We start from the raw sequence: 24,236 nt of genomic DNA, 5'->3' as shown, positions 1-24,236 counted from the left end.
ATGATTCAATTGTGACGGTGACAAAGTTAGAACACGTTGCTTTAGTTAGGAACTTTATCAATTATAATTTAAAAACAAAACAAAATGTCATCAGCGGTTCAACATGGCCAACGCAGAGGACCCGGTAAAAGTGGTGAGAGCTGTTTGTATTTTTTTCCTGATTAATTATACAGATCTATAAATTTTAAATTTCCATCAATATATAAAAAATTTAATCACCATTTATGGTCATTCTTGGTGCATTCTGACCAAAAAAAAAGTTGATGCATATTTACTTGTAAATGACTTCACTTCTCCGGGTCCTTCTAGCTGAAGACGCCAATGAGACAATCCAGCCTCCAGATCTCCGTCAGGTCACCATTTTATCCAAGGCTGACTGGCAGAGGATCCAGGATGAAATCAACCGCGTGGACAAAGAGAAGGAACGCATGATGGAGGCCACCAGGCAGAGGGAAGCCCTGCACTTGAAATCCAAACAGATGGCTGAAATGTGGCCCGACACGCTTGCCGTAAGTGGGTCTGTAAAACGGGACCATCCACAGAATGCAAAGTTTGAAATGTTATCAGTCAAGAAATGATGATGATGATGATGGGGGGGAAGATAGGCTGTATGTATTTAATTGGGACATTTATTTATTTTATTGTTAATTTAATGTGGTAATTTTTGTCAATTTTGAATGTCTGGGAATTTCTGGAATTGAATGAAATGAAGAGTTTGAAGTTGGAATGGTTTGATTGCGTTAAGTGGTAAAGTGTCAAATATAGAAATTGGAGGAATGTAAAAATTTCCTTTTTTTGGGCTTTGATTTTGAAAATTTATTAATTTTGGATATTGGGAATGATTTGAATCGGTCAAGAAATGTGGCTATTAGAGAGGTAAAAATGAAAATGTGTCTTAATTAGGGGGGTTTATTTTAAAAAATTGGAGGTGGAAATGGAAATTGGAGGTGTAGGCGGTAAATATGAAGCATTGTCTTAATTTGGGTCTTTTAATTTGAAAATTTGGGGAATGAGAATGAGTAGTTGAACAGTTCTGAAGTTTCAGTGGTTTGAATTGGGCAAGAAATGTGGAAACGTGAGGTAAATGCGTGATATTTTAATTTGGTCTTTTATTTTGAAAATCTGTGAATGGGTTTAAAAGCTGCACAGTTTGAAGTGGAAATTGTTTCAACAGGTTAAGAAATCCGGAGGTAAATATACAAAATTGTCTTCATTTGTTACTTTTATTTTGAAATTTAAAGGAACTGGAATGGACTTATTGTTTGACTTGGAATACTTTTAATCGGTGAAGAAACGTGAAATAAATAAATAAATATGTACAAAATCTCCTAAATTTGGAATCATTAATACTCTTACTGTAATTAATAAGAACATTCATCAACATAGTTTAATATTTCAAACTTTTTCACTTGTGTGACATTTTCATCTCTCCTGCGTCCTCTTTGGACCACATTGACAGTTGTTTTGATGATTTCAAAATAAGCATTTCAATTAGGACTTCTTTAAATGAAGATAACTTTATCAATCAGTTTTTTTTTTATAAGACGTTTAGATGCATTGGTCTATGTTTACCTCATAAAAATACAGTCCTCGCTTGCTTGCAAGGTTGCGGCAAGACAAACATGTCAGCTTGCGCTTTCATTTCAAGTGTCAAAGACAGAAAAAGCTGGAGGCCAAGAAGCTCCGGGACCAGATGGAGGAGGAAAAGAGGAAACAAATCGACATGGAGGAGGCCAAATATCGGGAAGAAAAGCGGAAAGAGGCCATTGAGAAGGCAAAGGAGCAGCTCTACTATGAAACGGAGCGAGTCAAAGGATTACATGTTAGTCTTTCTTGGACACATTTTGTGAGACCTCATAGCTAACTTGGAACTAAGTTGGAAGTCAGTGGCGTTTATTGTCCTTTTTTTTTTTTTTCTCTTCTCCTGACAGCGCGCACTCTTGTTAACAGAAGTACTGAAGGAAAGGGAAACCCAAATAGAGCTGAAGCAAAGAAGGGAGAACACCTCCAAGGACTTGGACAAAGAATACGTGCAGATGATGAAGGCCAGGGAGGATGGAGCTCTCAAAAAGGAGCAGGAACGAGTACAACAGAAGAAAGAGGAGAGCAAGGCTTTTGCTGAAGAACTGCAGAAACAGTAGGTGGGAAAAAAAAGGAGGTTGTGGTCGTGCCGGTTAGACCAAACATAGGAAACGTAAATGACAAAAATGTCATTTAAAAATATGGACTAAATATGTGCATGTCGTTTTTTATTAAACACAGTATCTTGGCTGCCATACATTCAAAATACCATTCAAATGAACTGTCAACTATTTTTGTTTATGTACTTTCGATTACTAAGAAGAAAGGACCTTAAACTCATTCAGTGCCATTGACGGCTATAGACGTCAAAAATTCATTCGAACTATTTCTTTTAGTTTCACTTTTTTTTCTACTACTTTTGTTAACAAGAGTATGAAAACCTAGGAAAAAAAATATTGTACATAAAGAACAGATATAAAATTTGTGATTAATCTTGAGTTTAAATAAGTAATCAAACAAAAAAGAAAATGTTAAAAAAATTAGGGGCGTCAGACGATTATTTTTTTAATTTTTAATTAATCAATAGTTAACTCTTTGACTGCCAGACGTTTTCAGAAAAGGGATGCCGTGGGTGCCAGCCGATTTAAGCATTTTGACTGATCTTTCAAGGTCCACAGAAAATTATGTGTTTGGACTATGGAAACACACATACTACCAAATGAAAGATTGGACTCTCATCTTTCATCAGAAAAAAAAAGTTTGTTTCTACCTTATTCCGTTTTTCAGTAATCAACAATAGAAAATGGTTAGTTTCGCCACTGTTTTGAAACAAACGTCTTTTAACGTCTTTGGCACTCCATAGGATTTTACTAAACGTTATTTAACGTTTTTGGCAGTCAAAGAGTTAACTTAAATTAAAAAAAAATCTAGGTTTTTATACTCTTAACAGAAGTGGAAAAAATTTGAAACTAATGGAAATAGTTCAAATGAATTTTTCACGTCTATAGCCGTCAATGGCAGTGAATGAGTTAATGTGTGTTTATCTGCAGTTCCTTAATCATGTGGCTTGTTTTTGACCCATATTCTGTAGGATGACGGAACATCAGATGAAAAGAGAGCAACAGAAGCAAGAGACGAAGAAGGATGGTGAGGAAATTCAACGGCTTCGAGAACTCCATCATTTGGAGCACAAAATGGCGGAGCAGGCGCAAGTCAAGCAGAAGAGTGATTTCATGAAAGCTCAGCTGGTGGGGAGACTCATTAAAACACTTTGGGGGGGGTTGTGGTCCAGTTATGACACTGACACCTTTTCATAGGAGCATCTCACTCAAAGAGACATTTATAAGGCGGCGGACGTGGAGAAACAAGAGGCGGAGGAGGCCCAAAGGAAACTGTTCCTTTCCGCAAAGGAGAAGATGGTGAAGTTAAGGAGAGATAAAGAGAAGGAGTTGCTCATGTAAGACCTTCTCAAAGCCTGTAGGTAGCATTCTCGCAGCCTCGCGAGTGACTCATGACAATATACGTCCTGGACTAGTTGCCAAACAATGTTGGAAATTCAGGTTTCCAGCAGAGGACCTAGAATTGAGCCCTGTGGAACACCATGCGTTGGAAATTCAGGTTTCAGTGTCTTGCTAAAGGACACTTTATAGACAGTGGGAGGATTCAAACTGGCAACTGTTTGGCCACTGGTTTATAACTGAGTCGCCGTCGCCCCACATAAACCTCTCACACTTACGGCCAGACTTCACTTAATTGATAGAATCACGGTTAGTCAGAGGTGGCAAATCCAGGTCCAGAAACGCAAAACTCATTTGATGCTACTCAGCGTTTGAGTAGAAGCGCTTCTGGCCAAAAGCAAACTGTGGCCAGGTTTTGTCTTGCTGGACCTGGTTTTGCCACCTGTGTGGCCACAGTGGCGGTAAAATAATCATCCAGACTACAGAACCACGATGAATCCGTTTTTGCTTTAATTGCTCAGGGAGGTCCAGAATCGCAGAGAGAGGATCATGGACAAGCTGACATCGGCTAAACAGGAGCAGAATCAGCAGAGCATCGCCAAGGCTGTCGCAGAGGAGGAAGCGCGGAGGATGCGGCAGCAATGGGAGGAGGAACAGAAAAGGGTGGAAATGATCAAGTCAATTGCAGCTCACAGAGAACACGTGGTAACAAAAACTTTTTTTTTGTCAAGAATTTTTTATTGTGGTGCTTCATCATGCTCCGGCGAACATGTCACGCTTTGTTCCAACAGATCCAGGAGAAAGAGCGCCATCAACTGATCAGAAAGGAGAACGAAAGAGAAGCTCTTCAAGCAAAGCAAGAAAGCGACAGAATATTTTGTGAGGAACAGCAAAAGAAGGTCCAAAGCGTCCGGCAGCAGCTCCAGAAGATACACGACTTCAATGCCAGCCAGATGGTAGACAAACGAAAGCAAAACGTCACGTTGACTTCACAGCTGACCGATTTCGCTCCGATGCAGGATCAGAAGCGAGCCAGGCAGCGTCAAGCCAAGCGGGCGGAGCACGAGTACGAAGCGAAGAACATGGAGCTCCTCGCTGAAGAAGAGCTCGGGTTCCAGCGGTACTCGGGGGCCGTGGTCCGCGCAGCGGCGGCCGCTCAGCGCTGCGTGCTTCCACTCTACAAGGCCGTCAAGGAGGGGGCGTCAGGCGGCCCCTCCTTCACCGGAGCGAGACCTCGCTACCTCGTGCAGGACGGCAGTGGTGCCGAAATGCCGAAATACGTCTCAGAGAGCACGCGGGTTATCAAGAAGATTCACGAGGTTGCCGATATTGAAGAAGCCAAGAAGAGGCTCGGGTTTATGTGGTTATAGATCACCGGCTGAAGGCCCGCGGAGAGCTTGATTCTGGTTCTTTTCACCTTGAATTCCCACCACTTGACTCAAATCTATATTTATGGAGAACTTTAAAAACAACCACCGCTGTTTTCTTATGTTTGAAACTCAGGGGCAAGCAGATATAATGAAACCAGCAGAGGACCTAGAGTTGAACCCTGTGGAACACCATGCGTCCTGTTATACACATGAATTCATGTTGCACATTATTTGTCAGGTTAAGAACTATTAAGAAACAACCACCGAACTGCAGCAATATTTTAAAATCAAAATGGTGTATTTTAATTCTACGCAGAGGGGAGGGAGATCCTAAAACCAAACTTGCACAAAGAACATTTCATATAAGTTGATTTGATGTTGGACTCCATTCCAAAAACAAACAACAAGAATACAGAGACGAGGTGGAAGTCATTTAAAACTTCACTGAATGGGCGAAGATAAAACCCCAAAGTTTGGAAAAGACATGCAAAAAAATTGATTCTCATTTTTTGTCTTTTATAAGGGGCTCGTTTTTAGCAGTAAAAAGTTAACTCATTCACTGCCATTGACGGCTATAGACGTCAAAAATTCATTTAAAATATTTCTAGTAGTTTAAATTTGTTCCGAATTTTGTTAACCAGAGTATGAAAAAATGGATTTTTTTCATTGTACATTTTAAACAGATATAAAATTTGTGATTAATCCTGAGTTAGCTATTGAAGTCTTGCGATCAATTACAATAAAAAATGTTACCCGACTGACGCGATAACAAAAAATAGTATTAAAAATTAGAGGCATCAGGTGATAATTTTTTTTTTAATCGTAATTAATTGCATGACTTCACCAGTTAACTCACGATTAATCACACACTTTATATCTGTTCAAAATGTACACTAAAAAAAATCTAGGTTTTTATACTCTTGTTAACAAAAGTGTGGGGGAAAAATGTTTAACTAATAGAAATAGATCAAATGAATTTTTGACGTCTATAGCCGTCAATGGCAGTGAATGAGTTTGTCCAGAATGAATTTGGTTGCTGCCGACTGAAGATGACATCACCTGTGGTGAGGAAAGTAAGCATTGACCAATCATGACTGCTGGCTAAAACCCAGAAAACTAAATTAGTTTTTTTTTTTTTTTTTAAAGTTATTAATTGTACAAGAAAAATAATGAAATTATCCAATTCATTCTGGACAAAATGTTAACTTTTTACTGCTGAAAATGGTTCAAATATGTCTTTAAATCATATTTGCCACTCCCAAAAATGCTGTTAAATAACAACAAAACAAGCTTCAGTAGAAAACAAAACGAAATGTGTCTTACAGTAAAATGTTTAATTTGGTTCTACCAAATATTCAAAGCGTGGTCTTGTTTTTTTTTTTAGTCGTCAGCTTCAGCATTGCCATCAGTCGGCCCCAGAACGCATTCCTGCTTAGTGCTAAAACCGAGTCCTTGGCCCAGGAGATGCAGTGGTCCTTTTGTTGTTGCTGCACTTGATTGGTTCCGCTTGATCGCTCCCCCTCTTCAACTCTTCCGGCATTGCAGTTGTCTGGCTCGTTTGCTGTCGGGGATTTCAAAAGTGAAGTTGAGGACGAACTGTGGAGTGGCTGGGAATATCAATATGCTACGCGGCTCTTTGTTGGAAGGACGGAGCTGGGGGTGGTGGTGGTGGTGGTGGGCGGGGAAGAAAAAAAGAACTAGATTTAAGAGAGCGGGCTCAGTCGCTGTTAGAGCTGGAACTTGAGTGATTCCTCTTGCTGCTTTTGCCTTTCGCGGCATCTTCCCGTTTCCTGTCTTTGGAGGCGCTTTTGGACCGCCTCCGTTTGGAATCGGGGCTCTTGCGGCGCTTGCGGCGCTCGTCTCGATCGCTGTCGGAGCTGCTGCTGGAGCCGCTGCGGCTGCTGCTGCGATGCCGTCTCCTTTGGCCGTCCTTGCGGTCTTTGCTGCGTCCTCGGCGGCTGCTCTTGCTCCGGGAGCGCCTGCTTCGGTACGAATCGCGGGCCTTGCTTCGGTCCCGGCTTGTCCTGCGCTCCCGACTGCGCGTCCGGCGTCTTTTGTCGTCCTTGTCGTCGCCGCGTCGCCTGTGCGCGCTCCGGCTGCGTTCCCTGGCCCGCTCTCGGTCTTTGTCCCGCTTTTCGTCGCGGCCGCTTTTCTCTCGGTTTCTGCTGCTTGATCTGTGTCGGTCTTTGGGACTTCTGTCTTTGCTGGGCGACTTTGTCCGCGTTCTCTCGCCGTTGCTCGTTTTGGAATCCTCTTTCTTCTTGCTGTTTGACTCTTGGTCCTTGCTCTTCTCTTTTTCTTTCTTGTCCGCATGTCGGTCTTTGCTCCTGGAGCGATCTTTCTTGTCACCGCTTTTGTGCTTGTGACTCTTCTCTTTGCTTTTGGATCGTCTCCTCCTCTCTCTGCTTTTGGACCTCCTGCTCTTTTCTCTGCTTCGACTGCGGCTTTTAGATTTGGCCCTTTTCTTTTCCTTCGGTTTGCCTTCCCTCTCGCCCGAACCTTCCTTGCTTTTGGATCTCTGCGATCGAGATTTCTTGTCTTTCTTACCCTCATCTGTGTGCTCGCGCTTGGAACTGGAGGTCCGCTGCTCTCCTTTTTGAGTGTTGGCGGCCTCGTCCTTGTCCTCGCTCATGTCACCTCTGGAAAAGACAATTACATTTAAATCATTGAGAGCGACCAGACAAAGGAAGTTAATCCAAGTATCCAGCCTGACAAAAAAAAAACACTTTTATCATCTTACTTGTCTCCCTTAATCCAACGCTCCCCTGTGACCGCCCGCATCCTCTGACGCTGCAGCTCAAAGCGCCAGTGGGGCGGAGTTTCGCTACGGCGAAAGCGATCTCTGGATCTTGAACGAGAACGTGAAGGGGTTCTGTATCTCTGTGTGGGAGGGCGAAAAAGACACGGAATTGTTTGCATTTGCAGGTGGACGGATGGAAAGACTTTGTGGGACACACGCTTACCCTGGGACCCCTGCCTTTGATCTTCCTGCCGGATCGTGTCATTACCAATCTCCTGTTGTACATCGACTGAGAATTGTGCTGCGCGCCAGATCTGCCAGGAAAAATAAAGCCATGTTTAAAAGGGTTCCTAAATCCCATCAATGCTAGTTTCATTAGCTCGTCTATGGAATTTAGCTTTGTGTGTTAGCATTAAGCTAGCTGACTTAACCAAGCTATGTTGTTGGATTAAATACGTGTGTAATTCTCTTTGGTTTAAACTTCAACTGGGAGTGGAATTAAACAGCTTGAAACATTTTTTTTTAAAGAAATTGGTCCGCTTTTGCAAAAATTCCTTAGGTTCAAATCAATTTTCTTCATCAAATTGATTTGGAGGCTTGCGAGTGTCACCTGTCTCGAGACCGTTCGTCTTTGCTTTCTTTGTCCTTCTCGGGCTCCTCTTTTTTTCTCTCCACCGGTGAGAGTCTCATCAGGTAGCGATTCTCAGGAATGGGAGGTATTTCTTCAGGACGCACTGTGGATGCGACCACCTCTTCTTGTTCTTTCTCTTCCACAATTTCCGGCTCGGACCTGTGAAAACACGACGTGTCGGAATAAAAAATGGTTTTCAAAAGCTAGAAGCTAAAATTGGCGCGAGGATGAATCGCGTACTTCTTTTTCTCCTTTTTCTGTTTCTTCTTTTGCTTTTTGGCTTTCTTTTTTTGCTTCTTTGACTCTTTTTCAGATTCTTCAGAGTCAGAGGAGGACGCCGAGGAGTCGGACTCACTGGAACTACTGCTGGAACTTGACGAGGCTCGCTCTTTCTTCTTGTCATGTTTCTTTGCTACGAAAATGTTGGTTAAAAATCATAATAGCTGCAAAACACATATCACAGTGCAGAAAATACTTCTGTTGCTTTTTTCGGGAACAAACCTTTTGATTTGGGGACGAGTTCCCCGCAGTTCAAAACCTTGATTTCGGCACACGGTCTGCTGTTGGGATCAGTCTTCTCGCTCTCCATAGTTTGTACGACCTCTTGACCGGAAATCACGTGACCAAAAACCACATGGACCCTTGCCAAAACAAAACAAAACAAATAGTGAAGTGTGTGTGTTGAGCATTTTGCAGACAATTGCAACTGTACGGCGCTTACCCGTCCAAATGGGGTGTCGGTTTTGTTGTTCTGAGAAGATTCAGAGAAAAACAACACACATTCAGAAGCGAATAATGACACATCAATTCAGTAATGTTGAGAGAACCTCTGGATGCCTACATGAAAAACTGTGATCCATTTGTATCTTTTCCTCTATTGGCCATAGACAGCAAGTACTCCTTGTTATGTTTCACAGCAAAGCTTTCGTCTGGGGGGGGTAATAGGGATTGCAAAAATTGTGCAGCCGTTTCCAAGCCAAAGTTAATTTGGTAAGCCAACAAAACCTTTACCTTCAAAAAAGCCTCCATAGATGGATTCGCCTCCTCTTCCATTGCCTACAATAAAAGAAAGATTATTATCTGTATTCATTTCACTGGCATATTAATTTTAGCCATGTGTAATAATGCAAGTTAACGCAATTAATCACAGATGATCTTGAGTAGTAACCACCTTCACTAAAGTCCCCTCCTTGAATCATGAAGTCTTTGACAATGCGATGGAACAGGCATCCTTTGTAATGAAGAGGTTTCTGGGTTCCTTTACCAACGCCTTTCTCACCTGGAAGATGATACAGTGTTGTTTGCGGGAATGAGGCACATTTTTTTTGCCTGGATATGTCTGCAATGAATTTTCATAACTCACCTGTGCAAAGGCATCGGAAGTTTTCACAAGTTTTAGGACAGATGTCTGTAAACAACTCGATGATGATTCGACCGACTGCAAAGAAAATTGATTCCGTAACTCAAAACACACACACAAAAAAAAACTTTTTCCATTGAAATGAATGGAAATAAAAAAACAACAATAATAAATAAAAAACAACAATAATAAATAAATAAAAAACATCAAACAAAACATGTGTAACATGTTTTTTTAAATAAGAAAAATAAAAAAAAATCTAGCAACCAACAACCCCAAAAAATAAAAATAAAAATCAGCCAATTAAACAATTGAAAGGGGAAAAAAATCAGCCAATTTTAAAAGCGCTACTATAGTCCCAATACACTAATGTAAAATATTAAATTTGTGCATTGTGGTTTCATGTAATCGTTAAATATCAAATCGTTGAAAATTTGCTAAAATCGTGAAATTTGATTTTTTTTCTTCTGGATTATTAAAAGATGCTGTTCTTATGTTCTATTACATTCAAATGTTTTTGTGAGTTGTAATTTTGCACATGTGGCAGAATGCCCCATGGGTAATTTATAAGACATGTTTACAATAGCTACCAACTACTTAATAAGAACAAACTATGAATGTTAAATTTATGTTAAAACTAATTTAGAATTAGCATACAGTATTGTTGTCTGAATATTTTTACACAGAAATTATTTTTGAATAAATGACTCCTTTAAATAAATGTTTGTTGGGTTTATTAGATTAAAATCGTAATCGTCCTAAATGACTGCAAAAATCGAGATTTTATTTTTTGGGCTATATTGCCCAGCCCTACGTTCAGGTTGAGGACTGCCTTACCTTGTGCGTTCCCAATTCCGATGTCAAGGAAACAGCGAGAACGTTGAACCTTTATACCCATAGTGACAGGAGTTGCTGAACCACCTGAAGGAGCAACAGTCACACGTTAACAAAACCATTTAAAGTCACCACAAGACATAACTTATGTCTCAAATCCGTTAATTTCCCCACTAGTCATATAAGAAAGGCTGAGTGTACATTTGAGGTGATAATTCATGATCATATTTCAAACAGCATTTAAGGTCAGACAAGTAGTGCCAGCTCGTATCCACTTGTTTCCAACTGACATGCTAACATTAGCCGAGCTAGCATTTTGAGTCCCACGCGGCTCGTTTTAGTACCTTGACTGCACGGAGGAAAAAGGTTATGTATTTAAATCGACGCAATTTACCACCCATAAATAAAAACCCACACAATTAATTTCAATGATTTCTATCGTTATGTCTGACATTGATTCCAGCAGGTATCTGACAAGGCCACGCTGCTAACACTTAGCCAACTTAGCCAAGCAACATGGATGGATTCCCGACCGAACACACTCAACTTGGACAATATAACGTATGGTGCACATAGTCGATACGTGTGGACTGCACACTCACATCACCTGTAAAAAGCGATAGTATCACTCCATGCAGCAGGCGTTTCTTTCAAAATGCACGGGTTTTCATTCAACGTCCACTGTTCGTCCGCTTACGAAGATGGCGCGATGGGAACGTCACGTCAGTGCATTTCGGGAAGGAATCGTACGACACTTTTTTGTGTTTCCGGCAGATGCTCACTACTTTACGGCACTTCATTGATTCTACCAAAGATGTTCTAAAGAATAGATGGCATATTCTATTCTGGTTTATTTATTTAAAGGAAAAACGCTTGAGATGCTTACTTTACAGAGGGTGTAATTCATGTTGTTTAATTGTTCGAATTCAAATTCTATTACGTTTTTTGATTCATCCAGCTAAAATGTTTTATTTATACAGCCATTTTGCTCAAGGCGCTCACGAGGATGCCAAAAACAGCCGCACCAATTGTAAACGAAAACGTCACTCGATGCGGAAGTAGTGGTCGCATGGTCGGCGAGTTTGACTTTCCAAAGATTCATTTTAATTGTTCTTCTCCGTTTTTCTTTTCTTTTAAACATGCGAATATAGTGCGTTTATTTCTCACTGAACGTTAACGAAATGGTTGCTGTCATCACGTGAATAGAGCGTTCAAGACTGGGTGATTACCCAATTCAGTGTTGACTGAAGGAATTCTCTCATTTTTAACGTGATTGTAAGTGCTCTTTAACACGTTTGAGTTGGTTACGTTATATATATATATATATTACAAATAATTACATATTTGTGTATACATGTGCTTTGTCATCTAGGAACATTACATATTTGTGGGTGTGACCCACCTTATCACTGAGACATCGTGGTTGACACTGATACAAGATGATGTTTCGGCTCCAGGGTGCGAGAGCCTGTTTTCGAAGGTTATTTCACAAGGTCCCAGTCACCCGTGATCAGGTCCTGGATCAGTTGCAGAGCTGCTCTGCGGAAGACCAGGTGTTTGACGTGGTGGGAAAGAACAAGGCCAAGCTCAACGTGGATCACGTGAGTTTGGCCGTGAAGATGTTGTGGTACTTCCAGAAAAACAAACCGGACTTGTTGAGAACAGTCCATCTCATCGAGAAACATCCGCAGTTCCTGACACTTCGGGTTCTGGCTGAAAACAAAATTGCTCTCATGGATGACTTTATGTTGGTGGACTTACTGTATAGTTTCCTCAGGTGTGTGAAATGAACAATCAGTATGAAGATAGAAATATATGGACAGCTGGCGCAAATGCAACATGCTATTTAACTGCTTTTTTTTTTTTAGGCTGAATGTGGCTCCTCATGACTCGCTTGTTCAGCACTTGGTTTCAGAGGCTTGGTTAAGATTAGATAAGTGAGTAATTTTTATTCACCATAGTGTCTTCATAGTTCCCGTCTCTCCTTTATTTGAGTTAAAAATCATCATTTTTGCCTATTTGCAGACTTCCATTGCCATGCCTGTCTAAGTTCGCCAACTGCCTTCTTAATCAGCAACTTCAACAAAGTACTCTGATGGGCCACATCACCAATATAGTGGATCAGAAATTGTCATCCATCGATAATGCCAGGTTATATGCGACTGTCCAACATTCAAACAGCCCATATTGTGTATTTAACCTGGCGGTATTTTTCCCTGCAGGGTTCTAAGTACGTTACTCGTTTGCGTGTCACCCCTCGTGTCTCCTCATCTACGGGATGCCCTGATTAGCCGGGCGGACCACCTCATGGACAAAATGAATCCGTCTGACTATAACAACGTTCGCAGAGTGGTGCAATTCCTGCGCAACATGAAGTACAGCTACAGGCCTCTCCTGGAGAAATGCAACCAGATCCTCTTGCGCAACATTCCCACGCTGGACGTAGACAACATCAGCATTTTCATGGGGCTGTATCAATCCCTGCAGTTTGGCAACAACTGCGACTTCAGACTGGCTGTGAAACAACGGCTGACGGAACTCATCGATTCAAGCACGGACCGGGATTCTTTTACCAAACTGTTTGCTGTGCTGGCGCCCATGGCTAGTCCAGAGATCAGAGACGGGTTTGTATTGTCATAAGTGGAAAAGACACATGATTGGAATTGTATTTATTTGTGTGCTTGTTTTGTTCCTTGTAGTTTGGAGAGCACAGCCCTGCTGTTGGCTGATCAGTTCAGTGCACAGCAGGCGTTGGCCATGGCTGAAACACTGGAAGAGATTCAGAGCAAAAATCTAAACTTGATAAGCAAGTGAGTCCATATCATGCAGGGTTGTAATAGTTTTGAAATGTTCATTATAGTTAGTTTTTACAAAAACAAAAAAAAAATCTGTTACTTTTAATTAGTTTTTAGAGCTGTTTTAGAGTAGCCATTTAACTCACCCCCAGCCATTTTTACTGAAGCAACCCCCTTCGCTCCCGACTGTTTCACTAGACAGATTTTACAAGGCCCACAGAATATTGTTCTATTGCTATAGAACATGAAACCTACCAAAATAAAGATTAGAGTCTCTTCTTTCATCATTAAAAAAAGTATACTTGTATCTGTTTCCATTTTGCAGCAATTAGCATTAGAATATAGATAAGCTTCATCAATTTTCACATACCTGGTGAAAACACTGTCAAAAAGAGCTTGTCGCAACGTGGCCCTGGCTGATCTCTTATACCCTGCTGCCACCTGCTGGCCGTATTTTATTGTTGTAATAACTACCATTGCTTTAAGCCACCTCCTCATGTCAGAAGCTGCATCAAAGCCTTCTGTATGCTCTTGCATAAAAACATAAATGTATAAATACGTTTTTGGGAGTGAAGGGCAAAGTATTAAAAAAAATTGTATTTGCACATTTTGGGGTTTGAATTAGTCAATCAACGATAGCTCTCTTGACCATACTGGACTAGAATTTCAAATCATGCAGTTTGGACACTGACTCCTATCACTCAACCGAATTGTATATTTATAGAGCACTTTAAAACAAGCACTGCTGTTTTTTTTTTTAAAGATGGAACCCAGGGGCAGCAGATTTAATGAAAACAGCAGAGGCCCCAGAATTGAACCCTGTGGAACGCCATGTGTTCCGTTGTATCTGCACAATTCATATCGTACTTTTTTGTCCGACCACTTTATTATTTTTTTCTAGGATTGTGTCAGTAATCCAAAGAAACCTTCATGTCTACAAGCCAATGGAGGTTGGCAAAATCACACAAGCCCTTTATCTGTTGCATTATCAGAATCCAGAACTCTTCACCAAATTAAGAAATATTTTAGTCAGGTAAGTTAATATTCAATTTAATTAAAAAAAAAAAAAACATCAACATGTAATGCTCTTTAAATATCCTTTTTACTCTTCAGAGCCTTAGAGCGCAGCATGTTCCCCTACGAAGTGGCCATGTTGACCCGCGTCCTGTCCGTGCTGCCTTCGCCACGAATGGAAGAAGGCGTGATCTCGCGGCTGGACGCGATGGTGTCCCAGTGTAACCTCAACGAACTCAGCAGCATTTCCTCAGCCCTAGCCAAGTGGGTCGGCCGCGACACCAACAAAAGGTACTTACGGCTGCTGCAGAGACCCAACCGCTGCGGCCGCGAGAGGCTGCAGACGGCGGACCGTCTGGACCTGCTACTTGAGGAGATGAGGTACATTTCGGGGGAGTGGTTCGAGGAAATGCTGCTGGAGGAGACTATGGCGACGCTGCAGAGGATGATGGACCAAATAAATTGGAGCAACGTGCAGTTTCTGTTGTTCTACATAACCAGGACAAATTATCTCTGCGCTCCCTTAATGGAGCGTATTGCAGACGTGGCCATTCGAGATATTGACAAGGTGATTTATAGGAGCAGTATGTTGGATTTTAGTAATATAGCATTTTTCTTTAAAATTGTATGAAATTAATGGCAATTTTCTAATGCCTTATTTATTCCTGACCATAAAATGGCCACAAGAGTAACCGATACCTTGGAATAAGGCCTGGTATACTTGCCCATCCTTAACTCTTTGACTGCCAGACGTTTTCAGAAACGGGTTGTCCCCAGTGCCAGCCGATTTTAAGCATTTTGACTGATCTTTCAAGGTCCATAGAAAATGATGTGTTTGGACTATGGAAACACACATACTACCAAATGAAAGATTGGACTCTCATCTTTCATCAGAAAAAAAAGTTTGTTTCTACCTTATTCCGTTTTTGAGTAATCAACAATAGAAAATGGTTAGTTTCACCTCTGTTTTGAAACAAACGTCTTTTAACGTCTTTGGCACTCCTCCATAGGATTTTACTAAACGTTATTTAACGTTTTTGGCAGTCAAAGAGTTAATATACCTAAAAAGTCATTAATTTATTACGCTGTCATTGATTAAATGGTATAATCCTCTAAAATCTGCGCTCATGTCGAACCCTCCACCCAGACAAAAAGCAAATGACTGCGGTTGAGTCATTTTCCCAAAATCGTATTCAAATGTCTTAGAGCCATGTGTGATTGTGAGCAATAAATAAAATGATCAAGTGAAAATATTTTCACTTTTTATTGTCTGAAAATCATCCAGACTTGCAATCTTGAGGCATCCTGCCATGAAGAAGCAGAGTTATACAACAATTATTTTGATTGCTGTATTTCCGGGCACTGAAAAATACACTTAAAATAACTGAAAAACTAAGACAAAGCGTTAAAAAAATAAATAAAATAAAGACTAACAAACCTGCTCTAAAAACTAATTAAACCTAACTGAATTTAAAAAAATAAAATGACATAAAAGACCTAAAACGTGAAGCGTACCAGAAACTTAATTTGTATTTAATTAGTTTTGAAGTTATTTTCAACACAAAATAACAGCCGACATACAGACTTTTATCATTTATATGTAAAAAAAAAAAAAATATATATATATATATCTGCCCGACAGCAACAAATAGTGCAGTAGAGTGAACTTCTGCATATTCGCAAATACATCTACCAGTATTTTCTACTTTTTAAACGGTTGTTTCTCTCTTTTAAGATTCACCACTACGCAACATATGCCACCCTACTTCCCTTTTCCGCCTTCAATTATGAGTCGGAAAAAGCAGACGAGCTATACGACGTTTGCATACAGCGCTTTACTCCTCATATCGGTAAGTAAGAACTTTAGACTGAAAATGTAAGAAATCCCCAATAATCTATTACATCAATCAAAATGTTACTATTAGAAATAATGGATTTTTAAAATAATTTCTTGGTGAAATGTTCACAATTATGTGTTTTTATTACATTTTTGAACGAGTTAAGTATACATTTTATTACATTTATTATTATTATTATTATATGGTGGTACAAGCATTTCTTTATGTCTTTTGATATTGATTAATGTATGTACATATTGTCCATGAAATTCTTCGATTATATACACGACCATCTAAGATCCCTCTATTGTAGGCCACCTTAAGTCAATTCCAGAATTAAGAATTTATTGTTTGTGTCTTTCTAGGCTCCTTTGACCCTCATGTACTGGTTATGTTGGCCTACTACTTGGCGGTAGCAGACTGTTTTCCTGAACAACTGGTCAAAGAAATCTTCAGCATAGATTTTCTCGGAAAGCTCGACGCCCAGCTGGAAAGTAAGTGCACAACTACAGTATGTTAATAGCGAGACAAAACTATAGTGAACATTTTTGGTACTACTACTACTGGTGTTATTAATGCACCACAGTAGTTTACCAGTAAGGTTTAATTGTGTACTAGTAGGCCAAAAGAAATAGTAGTGGAGATTTTTTTTTTCCAGACCCTACAATTAACTCATTCACTGCCATTGACGGCTATAAACGTCAAAAATGCATTTGAACTATTTCTACTAGTTTAACAAGTTTTCCACTTTTGTTAACAATAGTATGAAAACCTAGATTTTTTTTATTGTACATTCAGAACAGATATGAAATGAATGATTAATCGCGAGTTAACTAATGAAGTCATGCGATTAATTACAATTAAAACTTTAATGGCCTGACGCCCCGAATTTTTTATAATTTCTTTTCTTTCTTAAAAAAAATTTTTTTTTTACTGCCATTGACGGCTATAAACGTCAAAAATTCATTTGAATTATTTCTATTAGTTTAACATTTTTTCCCCTACTTTTGTTAACAAGAGTATAAAAAACTATATATTTTTTAAATTGTACATTTAGAACAGATGTAAAATTTGTGATTAATCGTGAGTTAACTAGTGAAGTCATGCGATTAATTACAATAAAAAAAAAAGATCGCCTTTTGCCTTTAATTTTTAATAATCTTTTATTTTTATTTTTATGAATTTATGGCAGTAAATGAGTTAAGACAGACAGTCATTTGTCAAGTGCGCTAAACTGTCTTAGTAGCAAGGCCAAAAAGCGAACTTAACTCGTACACAAACTACAGTACTTCCATACAGAAGCGATCGAGAAGTAGCGCACACATCTTGAACGCAGCTCACGTGTTTGACATTTGTGACTGCACAGCGCTACCCTACGCACTAACCATGCGGACCCGATTCCATCTCATGGAGCTCAATCGCGCCGTGTGCCTCGAGTGTCCCGAATTTCAGGTGCCGTGGTTCCACGAGCGCTACTGCCAGCAGCTGCAAAATAAAGGTACGAGAAAGTTGATGGTTGTGGTTGAAAGTTGACGCTGTAAGCAATCCGTCAAATTTCTCTCCAGGGAATCGGTCCATCAGTCCTGTGCAAAAGCAGATCCACAAAATGTTGGCTGAAGTGCTTGGTGGTTTTAACTTTGTCCGGGCTGCGGAGGTCACGCCATATTTTTATACTATAGGTAAGTAATGTTTGGATTCCAAAGGTTGAATATAATTTATTCTGGGATGCTGGTTGAGTTTTCCCAATAGGAAATAATGGAAATAGAATATGCTTGCTATCAAGAAAGGAGGAAGAGCAAGAAAGGGGATTTTTTTTCTCTTAAAAAGTCAGTGTATGGACCTTGACTTTAGAGTGCCTCATTGTAAGCCTTGAGTGTGCGCACATCATGGAGAGAAGGCGGAAGAGTAAGAATGGGGTGGGGGGGTAATCCAACCGAAAAGCCTATGCCTAACGGGCTTGTTTGGCTGCTTTAGAGCGCCTCGTTGTCTTGGTGTGGAAAAGTGCCACGACAACCTGGTGGCTTAATATAACATTTAAGATCTTAAAACATTTTTTAATCAAAGTTGGCAACTTTGTTCACACTCTTCCCTGTGCTGTGCCAAAAATAGAAAACACATTTCTTTTCACTTTACGGGGACTTTGATTTGAAAGTCATGGACGGATAATAGTGAACAGCAAACAAATATTTAACTAAACAACTATTGTTTCATTTATGTTAAGAGATTTGGCGAAAAAATGCTTTTAATATCTGAAAAAGTGAAGAAAATGTGTCGATTTTTTTTTGGGGGGGGGGGGTCAATCCTTTAGGCAAGAAACATGAAGTACACACAATATTTGTTTTAGCGAGCCACAATAGCCCCCAGAATTGTTTTTGTGTTATTGGAATGTAGAAACACTGGTCTAAAAATAGATTAACCACTAACAAAGAAAACCTCATTGAACATTAAAAATAACATTTTAGGATTGAGAAAGCCAAAAATGACCTGCGAATAGTGTTTGCTCTTTTCACCGAGTCGTCACACATTCCCCAGACTTCGAATGCCTTCTGGACAAGCAGCTACAGCCGTTGCCTTACAGCAAGCAGAGTACGCTGCAGATCTCGGACGAAGGAAACATTCACTGGAGCTCGAGCTTGCTGGAGAACATCAGGAACGATTTTCCACCTGGAGCACAGCGGTAGGAAACTACTGAATGATAAAGGCAACTATTTTTTTTTTTATAACAATTTATTCGTTTCATTTGTTTTGCTACTGCTGTTACTTGTCACGCAGCATCGCTATCAACTTCCTTGATTTCAAGTCCTTCTGCAAAAACTCCCACCATATAAGAGGGGAGGCCCTGATGAGGAAACGGCATTTGGAAATTTTGGGATATCGTGTTGTTCAGGTATGTGTATTATTATTGACTGCTTTTAAACGTCAAGCAAAAAAATATTTTACATTTTAAAAATATTACCTTGGCTGTCAGCATTCACACAAACATTGTTGCGTTTCCAGATTCCTCACTTTGAATGGAACTCAATGGAGCTTTCAACACTGGATGCGTGGAAGGAATACCTCAAGAAAAAAATATTTACAGAGCTTTTGCCCTGAAGGCATTATTTATTGAAATGGCATTTATAAAATCAACAGTTTCATCAAGTGCTTCTATTTCATATTCATCCGGAGTGTGACATGAATATTTGCTTTTCTAGAGTAAAAATATTTTTTTATTACAAGATGGAGCTTTTGATCTCTTTGTTCATGTTTGGGGCTGTTTTTCTCCATGGATGATGGGAATTATGAACAGTGGTTTCTGCTAGAAGGTAAAAAAAAAAAAATCCATCTGAACTTTATCCGGGCACTTTAAATGGTGGCATTTATTTTTCAATTGCATTGTATAGGTTGTAGGTCACAATGGTGGGAACAAAAAGTTTAAAATGATTGTGGCATTTGAACAGGGGTGTGTAGACTTTTTATATTCACTCTACAGACAAGCGAAGAGTAACGTATAGCAGAAAAGTTGTCAAAATTAAAAATCTATTGTTATAATGTATCAGCGAATGAATATAAATTGAAATACGTTCTTGAGCTGTTACAATTTGGCCATGCGGGCTGCATTGAGGCGCATGGACGCACAGGAGGCTCCCGCCGCATAACGCATCTCTCGGATCATCCCCGTCCACTCCTTCTTGTCGTCGTCGTACCTGCAATGAGCCGGCACATTCTCAGAGTGCAGTCTCGATAGAACGCTCCGTACAAGCACTGCACAATCATAGACGTAAGTCACATACTGCCAAATGTCCACGGCTTCGACCGGCTCGCACTCCTTGTTGTCATTCTGCACCATGGCGAAGCCTCCGATGGCGTACAAGAGTCCTCCGCAGCTGACCAGGTTGATTGAGCTTCTCTCCTGGGGGAAGTCTGTGAATGGTGACCACCTGCGATAAGACGTGCACACATCAAGGTGATCCCACTGTGCGCGCATGATGGAAATTTTAACCGAAAACTGGCTACAATCTGCGTACGCGTTCCACATACTTGTTGGTTGAAAAGTCGTATCCCTCACAGGCAGCAGTGAGGCCTTCTTCATTGACTCCTCCAGCCACAATGATCCTTCCTTTGTGAATGACCGCCCCAAACATGGATCGAGGCGTCTTCATGGAGGACACCTCTTTCCACTCGGATCTCTTGTGGTTGTATGCGAACATCTTATTGGTGGGTTTGCTGTTTAAAGATCAGATTTTTAATAGCAATACAATCCAAATATGGAAAAAAAAAGTTCAACTTACTTATCATCTGTTTTCCCGCCAAAACAATAAACCAGCCCGTTCTCAGAAACCGCACAATGTCCATGAACCCTCAGGGGCAATTTTTTTGTTTCAGTCCACTTCATCTTTCTAAAAGCGGCAGATTGAAGAAAATAATTCAAACACAAAACAAATCAGAACTCTTGACAAGAGGTAGCCTGACTTACTCTGTGTCGTAGCACATAACTGTGTCATGGGACTCGTTGCTCTCCAAGTCTTTTCCCGCCACAGCGAAGATGAGATTGTCAAACTCGCCCATGGCGAACAAGCACCTGGGGGAGGGCATGGGGGGCAATGCAATCCAACCTCCAGCAAGATTGTCCATCTGGAAAGAGATTTTAAGAAGAAGCTGAAATCTGGATCAACCCTAGACTGGTCACAAGTCAGTCAAAGGGAAGAGGTACGATGTGTGTCACTAGAGACACGTATCAAATCCAAACTACAAACTGCGAGTTTTACCTTTCATTGTGGGCCAGAAGACACAAGAGTTGGCAAATCCAAGTCTAGAAAGTAAAAATCCTGCCACAGTTAGACTTTAGCCACAAGTGCTTCTACTCAAATGCCAGGTAATGAGTAGAAGCATATGTGGCTAAAGCCAAACCATGGAAGGGTTTTTACATTCTAGACCAGGACCACAGTTTGGCTTTAGACACAGGCGCTTCTACACAACCTACGTGGATAAAGCCAAAGTATGGCAGGGTTTTTACTTTCTAGACCTGTTACTGGACCAGTTTGTTTTTAGCCACAGGTGCTTCTACTCAAATGGCTGGTAATGAGTAGAAGCATATGTGGCTAAAGCCAAACTGTGGCGAGGATTTTTACTTTCTGGACCAGGACTACAGTTTGGCTTTAGACGCAGGTGCTTCTACTCAACCCCTGTTGATAAAGCCAGGGTTTTTACAAACTAGACCTGGAACTGGACCAGTTTGTCTTTTAGCCACAGGTGCTTCTGCTCAAATGGCCGGTAATGGGTAGAAGCATATGTGGCTAAAGCCAAACTGTGGAAGGGTTTTTACTTTCTGGACCAGGACCACAGTTTGGCTTTAGACACAGGCGCTTCTACACAACCTACGTGGATAAAGCCAAAGTATGGCAGGGTTTTTACTTTCTAGACCTGTTACTGGACCAGTTTGTTTTTAGCCACAAGTGCTTCTACTCAAATGGCTGGTAATGAGTAGAAGCATATGTGGCTAAAGCCAAACTGTGGCGAGGATTTTTACTTTCTGGACCAGGACTACAGTTTGGCTTTAAACGCAGGTGCTTCTACTCAACCCCTGTTGATAAAGCCAGGCTTTTTACTAACTAGACCTGGAACTGGACCAGTTTGTCTTTTAGCCACAGGTGCTTCTGCTCAAATGGCCGGTAATGGGTAGAAGCATATGTGGCTAAAGCCAAACTGTGGAAGGGTTTTTACTTTCTGGACCAGGACTACAGTTTGGCTTTAGACGCAGGTGCTTCTACACAACCTACGTGGATAAAGCCAAAGTATGGCAGGGTTTTTACTTTCTAGACCTGTTACTGGACCAGTTTGTTTTTGGCCACAAGTGCTTCTACTCAAATGGCTGGTAATGAGTAGAAGCATATGTGGCTAAAGCCAAACTGTGGCGAGGATTTTTACTTTCTGGACCAGGACTACAGTTTGGCTTTAAACGCAGGTGCTTCTACTCAACCCCTGTTGATAAAGCCAGGCTTTTTACTAACTAGACCTGGAACTGGACCAGTTTGTCTTTTAGCCACAGGTGCTTCTGCTCAAATGGCCGGTAATGGGTAGAAGCATTTGTGGCTAAAGCCAAACTGTGGAAGGGTTTTTACTTTCTGGACCAGGACCACAGTTTGGCTTTAGACACAGGTGCTTCTACACAACCTGCGTGGATAAAGCCAAAATATGGCAGGGTTTTTACTTTGTAGACCTGGAACTGGACCAGTTTGTCTTTAGCCACAGGTGCTTCTACTCAACCGTCAGGTAGGCTATTAAGTAGAAGCACATGTGGCTAAAGCCTTCCTGGACCTGGATTTGCCACCTCTAGAAGATACCTCCTGACTGAAAGATTACAAGCCATTTTTATAATGCCAGAGCCAACGCTCTTAGGATAAAAGACGGAAGATTATGGGCCCTTATCCTTCTTGTTTTCTTGTTTTTTTTATCTAAGAAACCGTGAGGCTAAAGCGAACACTAGTTCTTGAATTACTCTAACACACTTTTTAAAAAAACAATTTACAGTTGATCACACAGAGAGCCTGGAGCCAAGATTTAACCCAGAATCTCACCTGGAAGGCAGACATGCTAACCACTAGTTCACCGGCCTAAGACTTCTTACTTGTAAGAAGGATAAATCCCTACCTGGTAGAAGTAACACTGCAGCAGGTTGTCTTTGTTGTCTTCGTCTACAAACAGTCCTCCCAACACATAGAGGTTGTTCTTCTTGGACACCAGACTGACGTGGTTTCGGGGGATTTGCTCAGTCATGGCGGCCAAGAAACATTCATTTTCCTGGCCGTCGTAGGCCACCGCAGCTGTGTCGTTGATCATCAGCACCAAGTCTTTAGCGAACATTCCATATCTCCGTGTGTCGTTCAGGTAGCCGGGCAACTTGGCCTCCTCGCCTTCCGCATCGCCCTTTTTCTTCTCGGGCAACTTCCCCGCAAATGCTTCCTTGATCTCTTTGACTTTTTGGGCAATCTCCGGATCACTCTTGATGAGGTCGTCCTTTTCTACTTTTTCCTTGAAGTACTTCTCTGGGAGTAATCGGAAACGGATGCACTCGAAGGCCTCTGGCAAGGATTTGATGCGATTCTCCTTGTCTTTCCTGATCCATTTCATGAGGGTCTCAAACACCATCTCTTCTTTTTCTACGTTCAGGGCGTCCGCTCCAATAAGCGCGAAGAGTTCGGGAGGAGCCAGTTCCAAAAAGTCCTCGTCCTTGGAGATGGTAATGAATCGATCGGCGATGTAATCTCGAGCTGCTATTGCCAGTCTGGGACAGTTGACCATCAGCCCAAGTCTGAAGATGGCGAGGCAGTTCTTAGTGGTTAGCTTCTGCTGGAGAAAGTTCACACACACCGTGAACACCGAGGGGATCTGGAAGCGACTGGCAACCGCCATGACAGTCTGCACGTTGTCATCACTGATGTCAATCTCTGCTGAGTACATGTAATGTACAATTGCCTCCATCACAGCGGCGTCCAGATCCTCCAAAACCACCTCCTTTTGGTCCACTTCCCTGCCATCTTCGGAGAAGTAAAGCTCCCGGAAGTAAGGGCTGCACGCGGCCAGGATAAGCCGATGACAGGGGATGCTCTTGTCACCCACCTTCAGGATGCAGTCCACCAACTTATTTTCATTCAGGAGCTCTTTGAGTCCATCCTGAAGTAAGGTGCTCTGAAAGAGGCGTAGATCTTCCTTCAACCCTCGAGAGTCCATGGCGGTCACGAATGAATCGGAAGAGCAGCGGCGGGAATATGACTGGCCACGGTGAAGGAGCACAGTTTTAAAGGTGGTCAGAACTGAGGCTGCGGTCGATATAACTGTGCTCCTCTAAATTTAGCTCGGCGCCCCATCCAGGAAGAATTCAGCTTGGCCCTATCAGAGCCCACACACAGCTGTCATGGAGTAAAAACAACTGAGGAGCCTCGTCACCCTGGTGATTCGTAATCAGCATTGTTAGTGGCCCTCACATAAATAACCTATGAGCTTTTTCTCTACCCTAGCAAGCGCTGCAAAGTAATATTACTAATTTACTATACTTAGTTTTTTCAGTCAATACTTTTGTATTTTTTTGACAACTTTTTATTTTTTAATGCATTACACAACTGGTTGACTGAGAACTATGTTGTAGGCCTACAGAATTGTGGTAATATAGCGTTAAACAGTTTTAACAATTTCAGT

General features: G+C 41.1%; 4 protein-coding genes across 5 annotated transcripts; 2 read left to right on the top strand and 2 right to left on the bottom strand.

Moving 5' to 3' along the window:
• The first annotated feature begins 235 nt into the window (after nucleotides 1–235).
• cfap210 (cilia and flagella associated protein 210) lies at nucleotides 236–5,157 on the top strand. Its single transcript, XM_077580991.1, has 8 exons — nucleotides 236–509; nucleotides 1,649–1,822; nucleotides 1,932–2,137; nucleotides 3,113–3,269; nucleotides 3,339–3,478; nucleotides 4,001–4,184; nucleotides 4,271–4,435; nucleotides 4,499–5,157. The coding sequence occupies exons 1-8, from the start codon at nucleotides 282–284 to the stop codon at nucleotides 4,847–4,849; spliced, it is 1,605 nt and encodes a 534-aa protein (XP_077437117.1). The 5' UTR covers nucleotides 236–281; the 3' UTR covers nucleotides 4,850–5,157.
• On the bottom strand, nucleotides 5,126–11,186 carry ppig (peptidylprolyl isomerase G (cyclophilin G)). 2 transcript variants are annotated; one of them, XM_077580987.1, is made up of 13 exons: nucleotides 11,022–11,186; nucleotides 10,418–10,501; nucleotides 9,584–9,658; nucleotides 9,392–9,499; nucleotides 9,232–9,276; nucleotides 9,062–9,149; nucleotides 8,942–8,971; nucleotides 8,722–8,861; nucleotides 8,461–8,632; nucleotides 8,200–8,379; nucleotides 7,813–7,903; nucleotides 7,590–7,729; nucleotides 5,126–7,488 (listed from the first exon to the last, which is right to left on the bottom strand). In XM_077580987.1, exons 2-13 carry the CDS (start codon nucleotides 10,476–10,478, stop codon nucleotides 6,567–6,569), a joined length of 2,052 nt encoding a protein of 683 aa, XP_077437113.1. In that variant the 5' UTR covers nucleotides 10,479–10,501; nucleotides 11,022–11,186; the 3' UTR covers nucleotides 5,126–6,566. The 2 variants fall into 2 exon arrangements, with proteins under 2 accessions (XP_077437113.1, XP_077437114.1); XM_077580988.1 differs by having other exon boundaries at nucleotides 11,017–11,172.
• On the top strand, nucleotides 11,168–19,279 carry fastkd1 (FAST kinase domains 1). The gene is made up of 15 exons (XM_077580986.1): nucleotides 11,168–11,689; nucleotides 11,787–12,191; nucleotides 12,283–12,351; nucleotides 12,440–12,565; nucleotides 12,637–13,038; nucleotides 13,114–13,224; nucleotides 14,111–14,242; nucleotides 14,323–14,791; nucleotides 15,959–16,073; nucleotides 16,427–16,555; nucleotides 17,428–17,559; nucleotides 17,627–17,740; nucleotides 18,594–18,738; nucleotides 18,834–18,948; nucleotides 19,059–19,279. Exons 2-15 carry the CDS (start codon nucleotides 11,854–11,856, stop codon nucleotides 19,152–19,154), a joined length of 2,493 nt encoding a protein of 830 aa, XP_077437112.1. The 5' UTR covers nucleotides 11,168–11,689; nucleotides 11,787–11,853; the 3' UTR covers nucleotides 19,155–19,279.
• On the bottom strand, nucleotides 19,092–23,772 carry klhl41a (kelch-like family member 41a). The gene is made up of 6 exons (XM_077580989.1): nucleotides 22,692–23,772; nucleotides 20,518–20,675; nucleotides 20,333–20,440; nucleotides 20,082–20,267; nucleotides 19,835–19,981; nucleotides 19,092–19,747 (listed from the first exon to the last, which is right to left on the bottom strand). Exons 1-6 carry the CDS (start codon nucleotides 23,769–23,771, stop codon nucleotides 19,636–19,638), a joined length of 1,791 nt encoding a protein of 596 aa, XP_077437115.1. The 5' UTR covers nucleotide 23,772; the 3' UTR covers nucleotides 19,092–19,635.
• Between the last annotated feature and the right edge of the window lie 464 nt (nucleotides 23,773–24,236).

The sequence above is a fragment of the Vanacampus margaritifer genome, chromosome 11, assembly GCF_051991255.1.
Source record: "Vanacampus margaritifer isolate UIUO_Vmar chromosome 11, RoL_Vmar_1.0, whole genome shotgun sequence".
Classification (NCBI taxonomy): Eukaryota; Metazoa; Chordata; class Actinopteri; order Syngnathiformes; family Syngnathidae; genus Vanacampus; species Vanacampus margaritifer.
This window is presented reverse-complemented; position numbering and strand designations above follow the sequence as displayed.

Bases quoted from the DNA above. Each gene is read 5' to 3' on its own strand.
- cfap210 (XM_077580991.1), top strand. From the start codon at position 282: ATGACTTCACTTCTCCGGGTCCTTCTAGCTGAAGACGCCAATGAGACA. The intron at 3,479-4,000 runs GTAAGACCTTCT...TTAATTGCTCAG, and splicing joins AAAGAGAAGGAGTTGCTCAT to GGAGGTCCAGAATCGCAGAG. The intron at 4,185-4,270 runs GTAACAAAAACT...TTGTTCCAACAG, and splicing joins CAGCTCACAGAGAACACGTG to ATCCAGGAGAAAGAGCGCCA.
- ppig (XM_077580987.1), bottom strand. From the start codon at position 10,478: ATGGGTATAAAGGTTCAACGTTCTCGCTGTTTCCTTGACATCGGAATT. The intron at 9,659-10,417 runs GTAAGGCAGTCC...TTTTCTTTGCAG, and splicing joins CGGAATTGGGAACGCACAAG to TCGGTCGAATCATCATCGAG. The intron at 9,150-9,231 runs GTAAAGGTTTTG...TACCCCCCCCAG, and splicing joins CTATGGAGGCTTTTTTGAAG to ACGAAAGCTTTGCTGTGAAA.
- fastkd1 (XM_077580986.1), top strand. From the start codon at position 11,854: ATGATGTTTCGGCTCCAGGGTGCGAGAGCCTGTTTTCGAAGGTTATTT. The intron at 12,192-12,282 runs GTGTGTGAAATG...TTTTTTTTTTAG, and splicing joins TTACTGTATAGTTTCCTCAG to GCTGAATGTGGCTCCTCATG. The intron at 12,566-12,636 runs GTTATATGCGAC...TTTTCCCTGCAG, and splicing joins TCATCCATCGATAATGCCAG to GGTTCTAAGTACGTTACTCG.
- klhl41a (XM_077580989.1), bottom strand. From the start codon at position 23,771: ATGGACTCTCGAGGGTTGAAGGAAGATCTACGCCTCTTTCAGAGCACC. The intron at 20,441-20,517 runs GTAAGTCAGGCT...TGCCGCTTTTAG, and splicing joins GTTATGTGCTACGACACAGA to AAAGATGAAGTGGACTGAAA. The intron at 19,982-20,081 runs GTATGTGGAACG...GTCTTATCGCAG, and splicing joins TACGACTTTTCAACCAACAA to GTGGTCACCATTCACAGACT.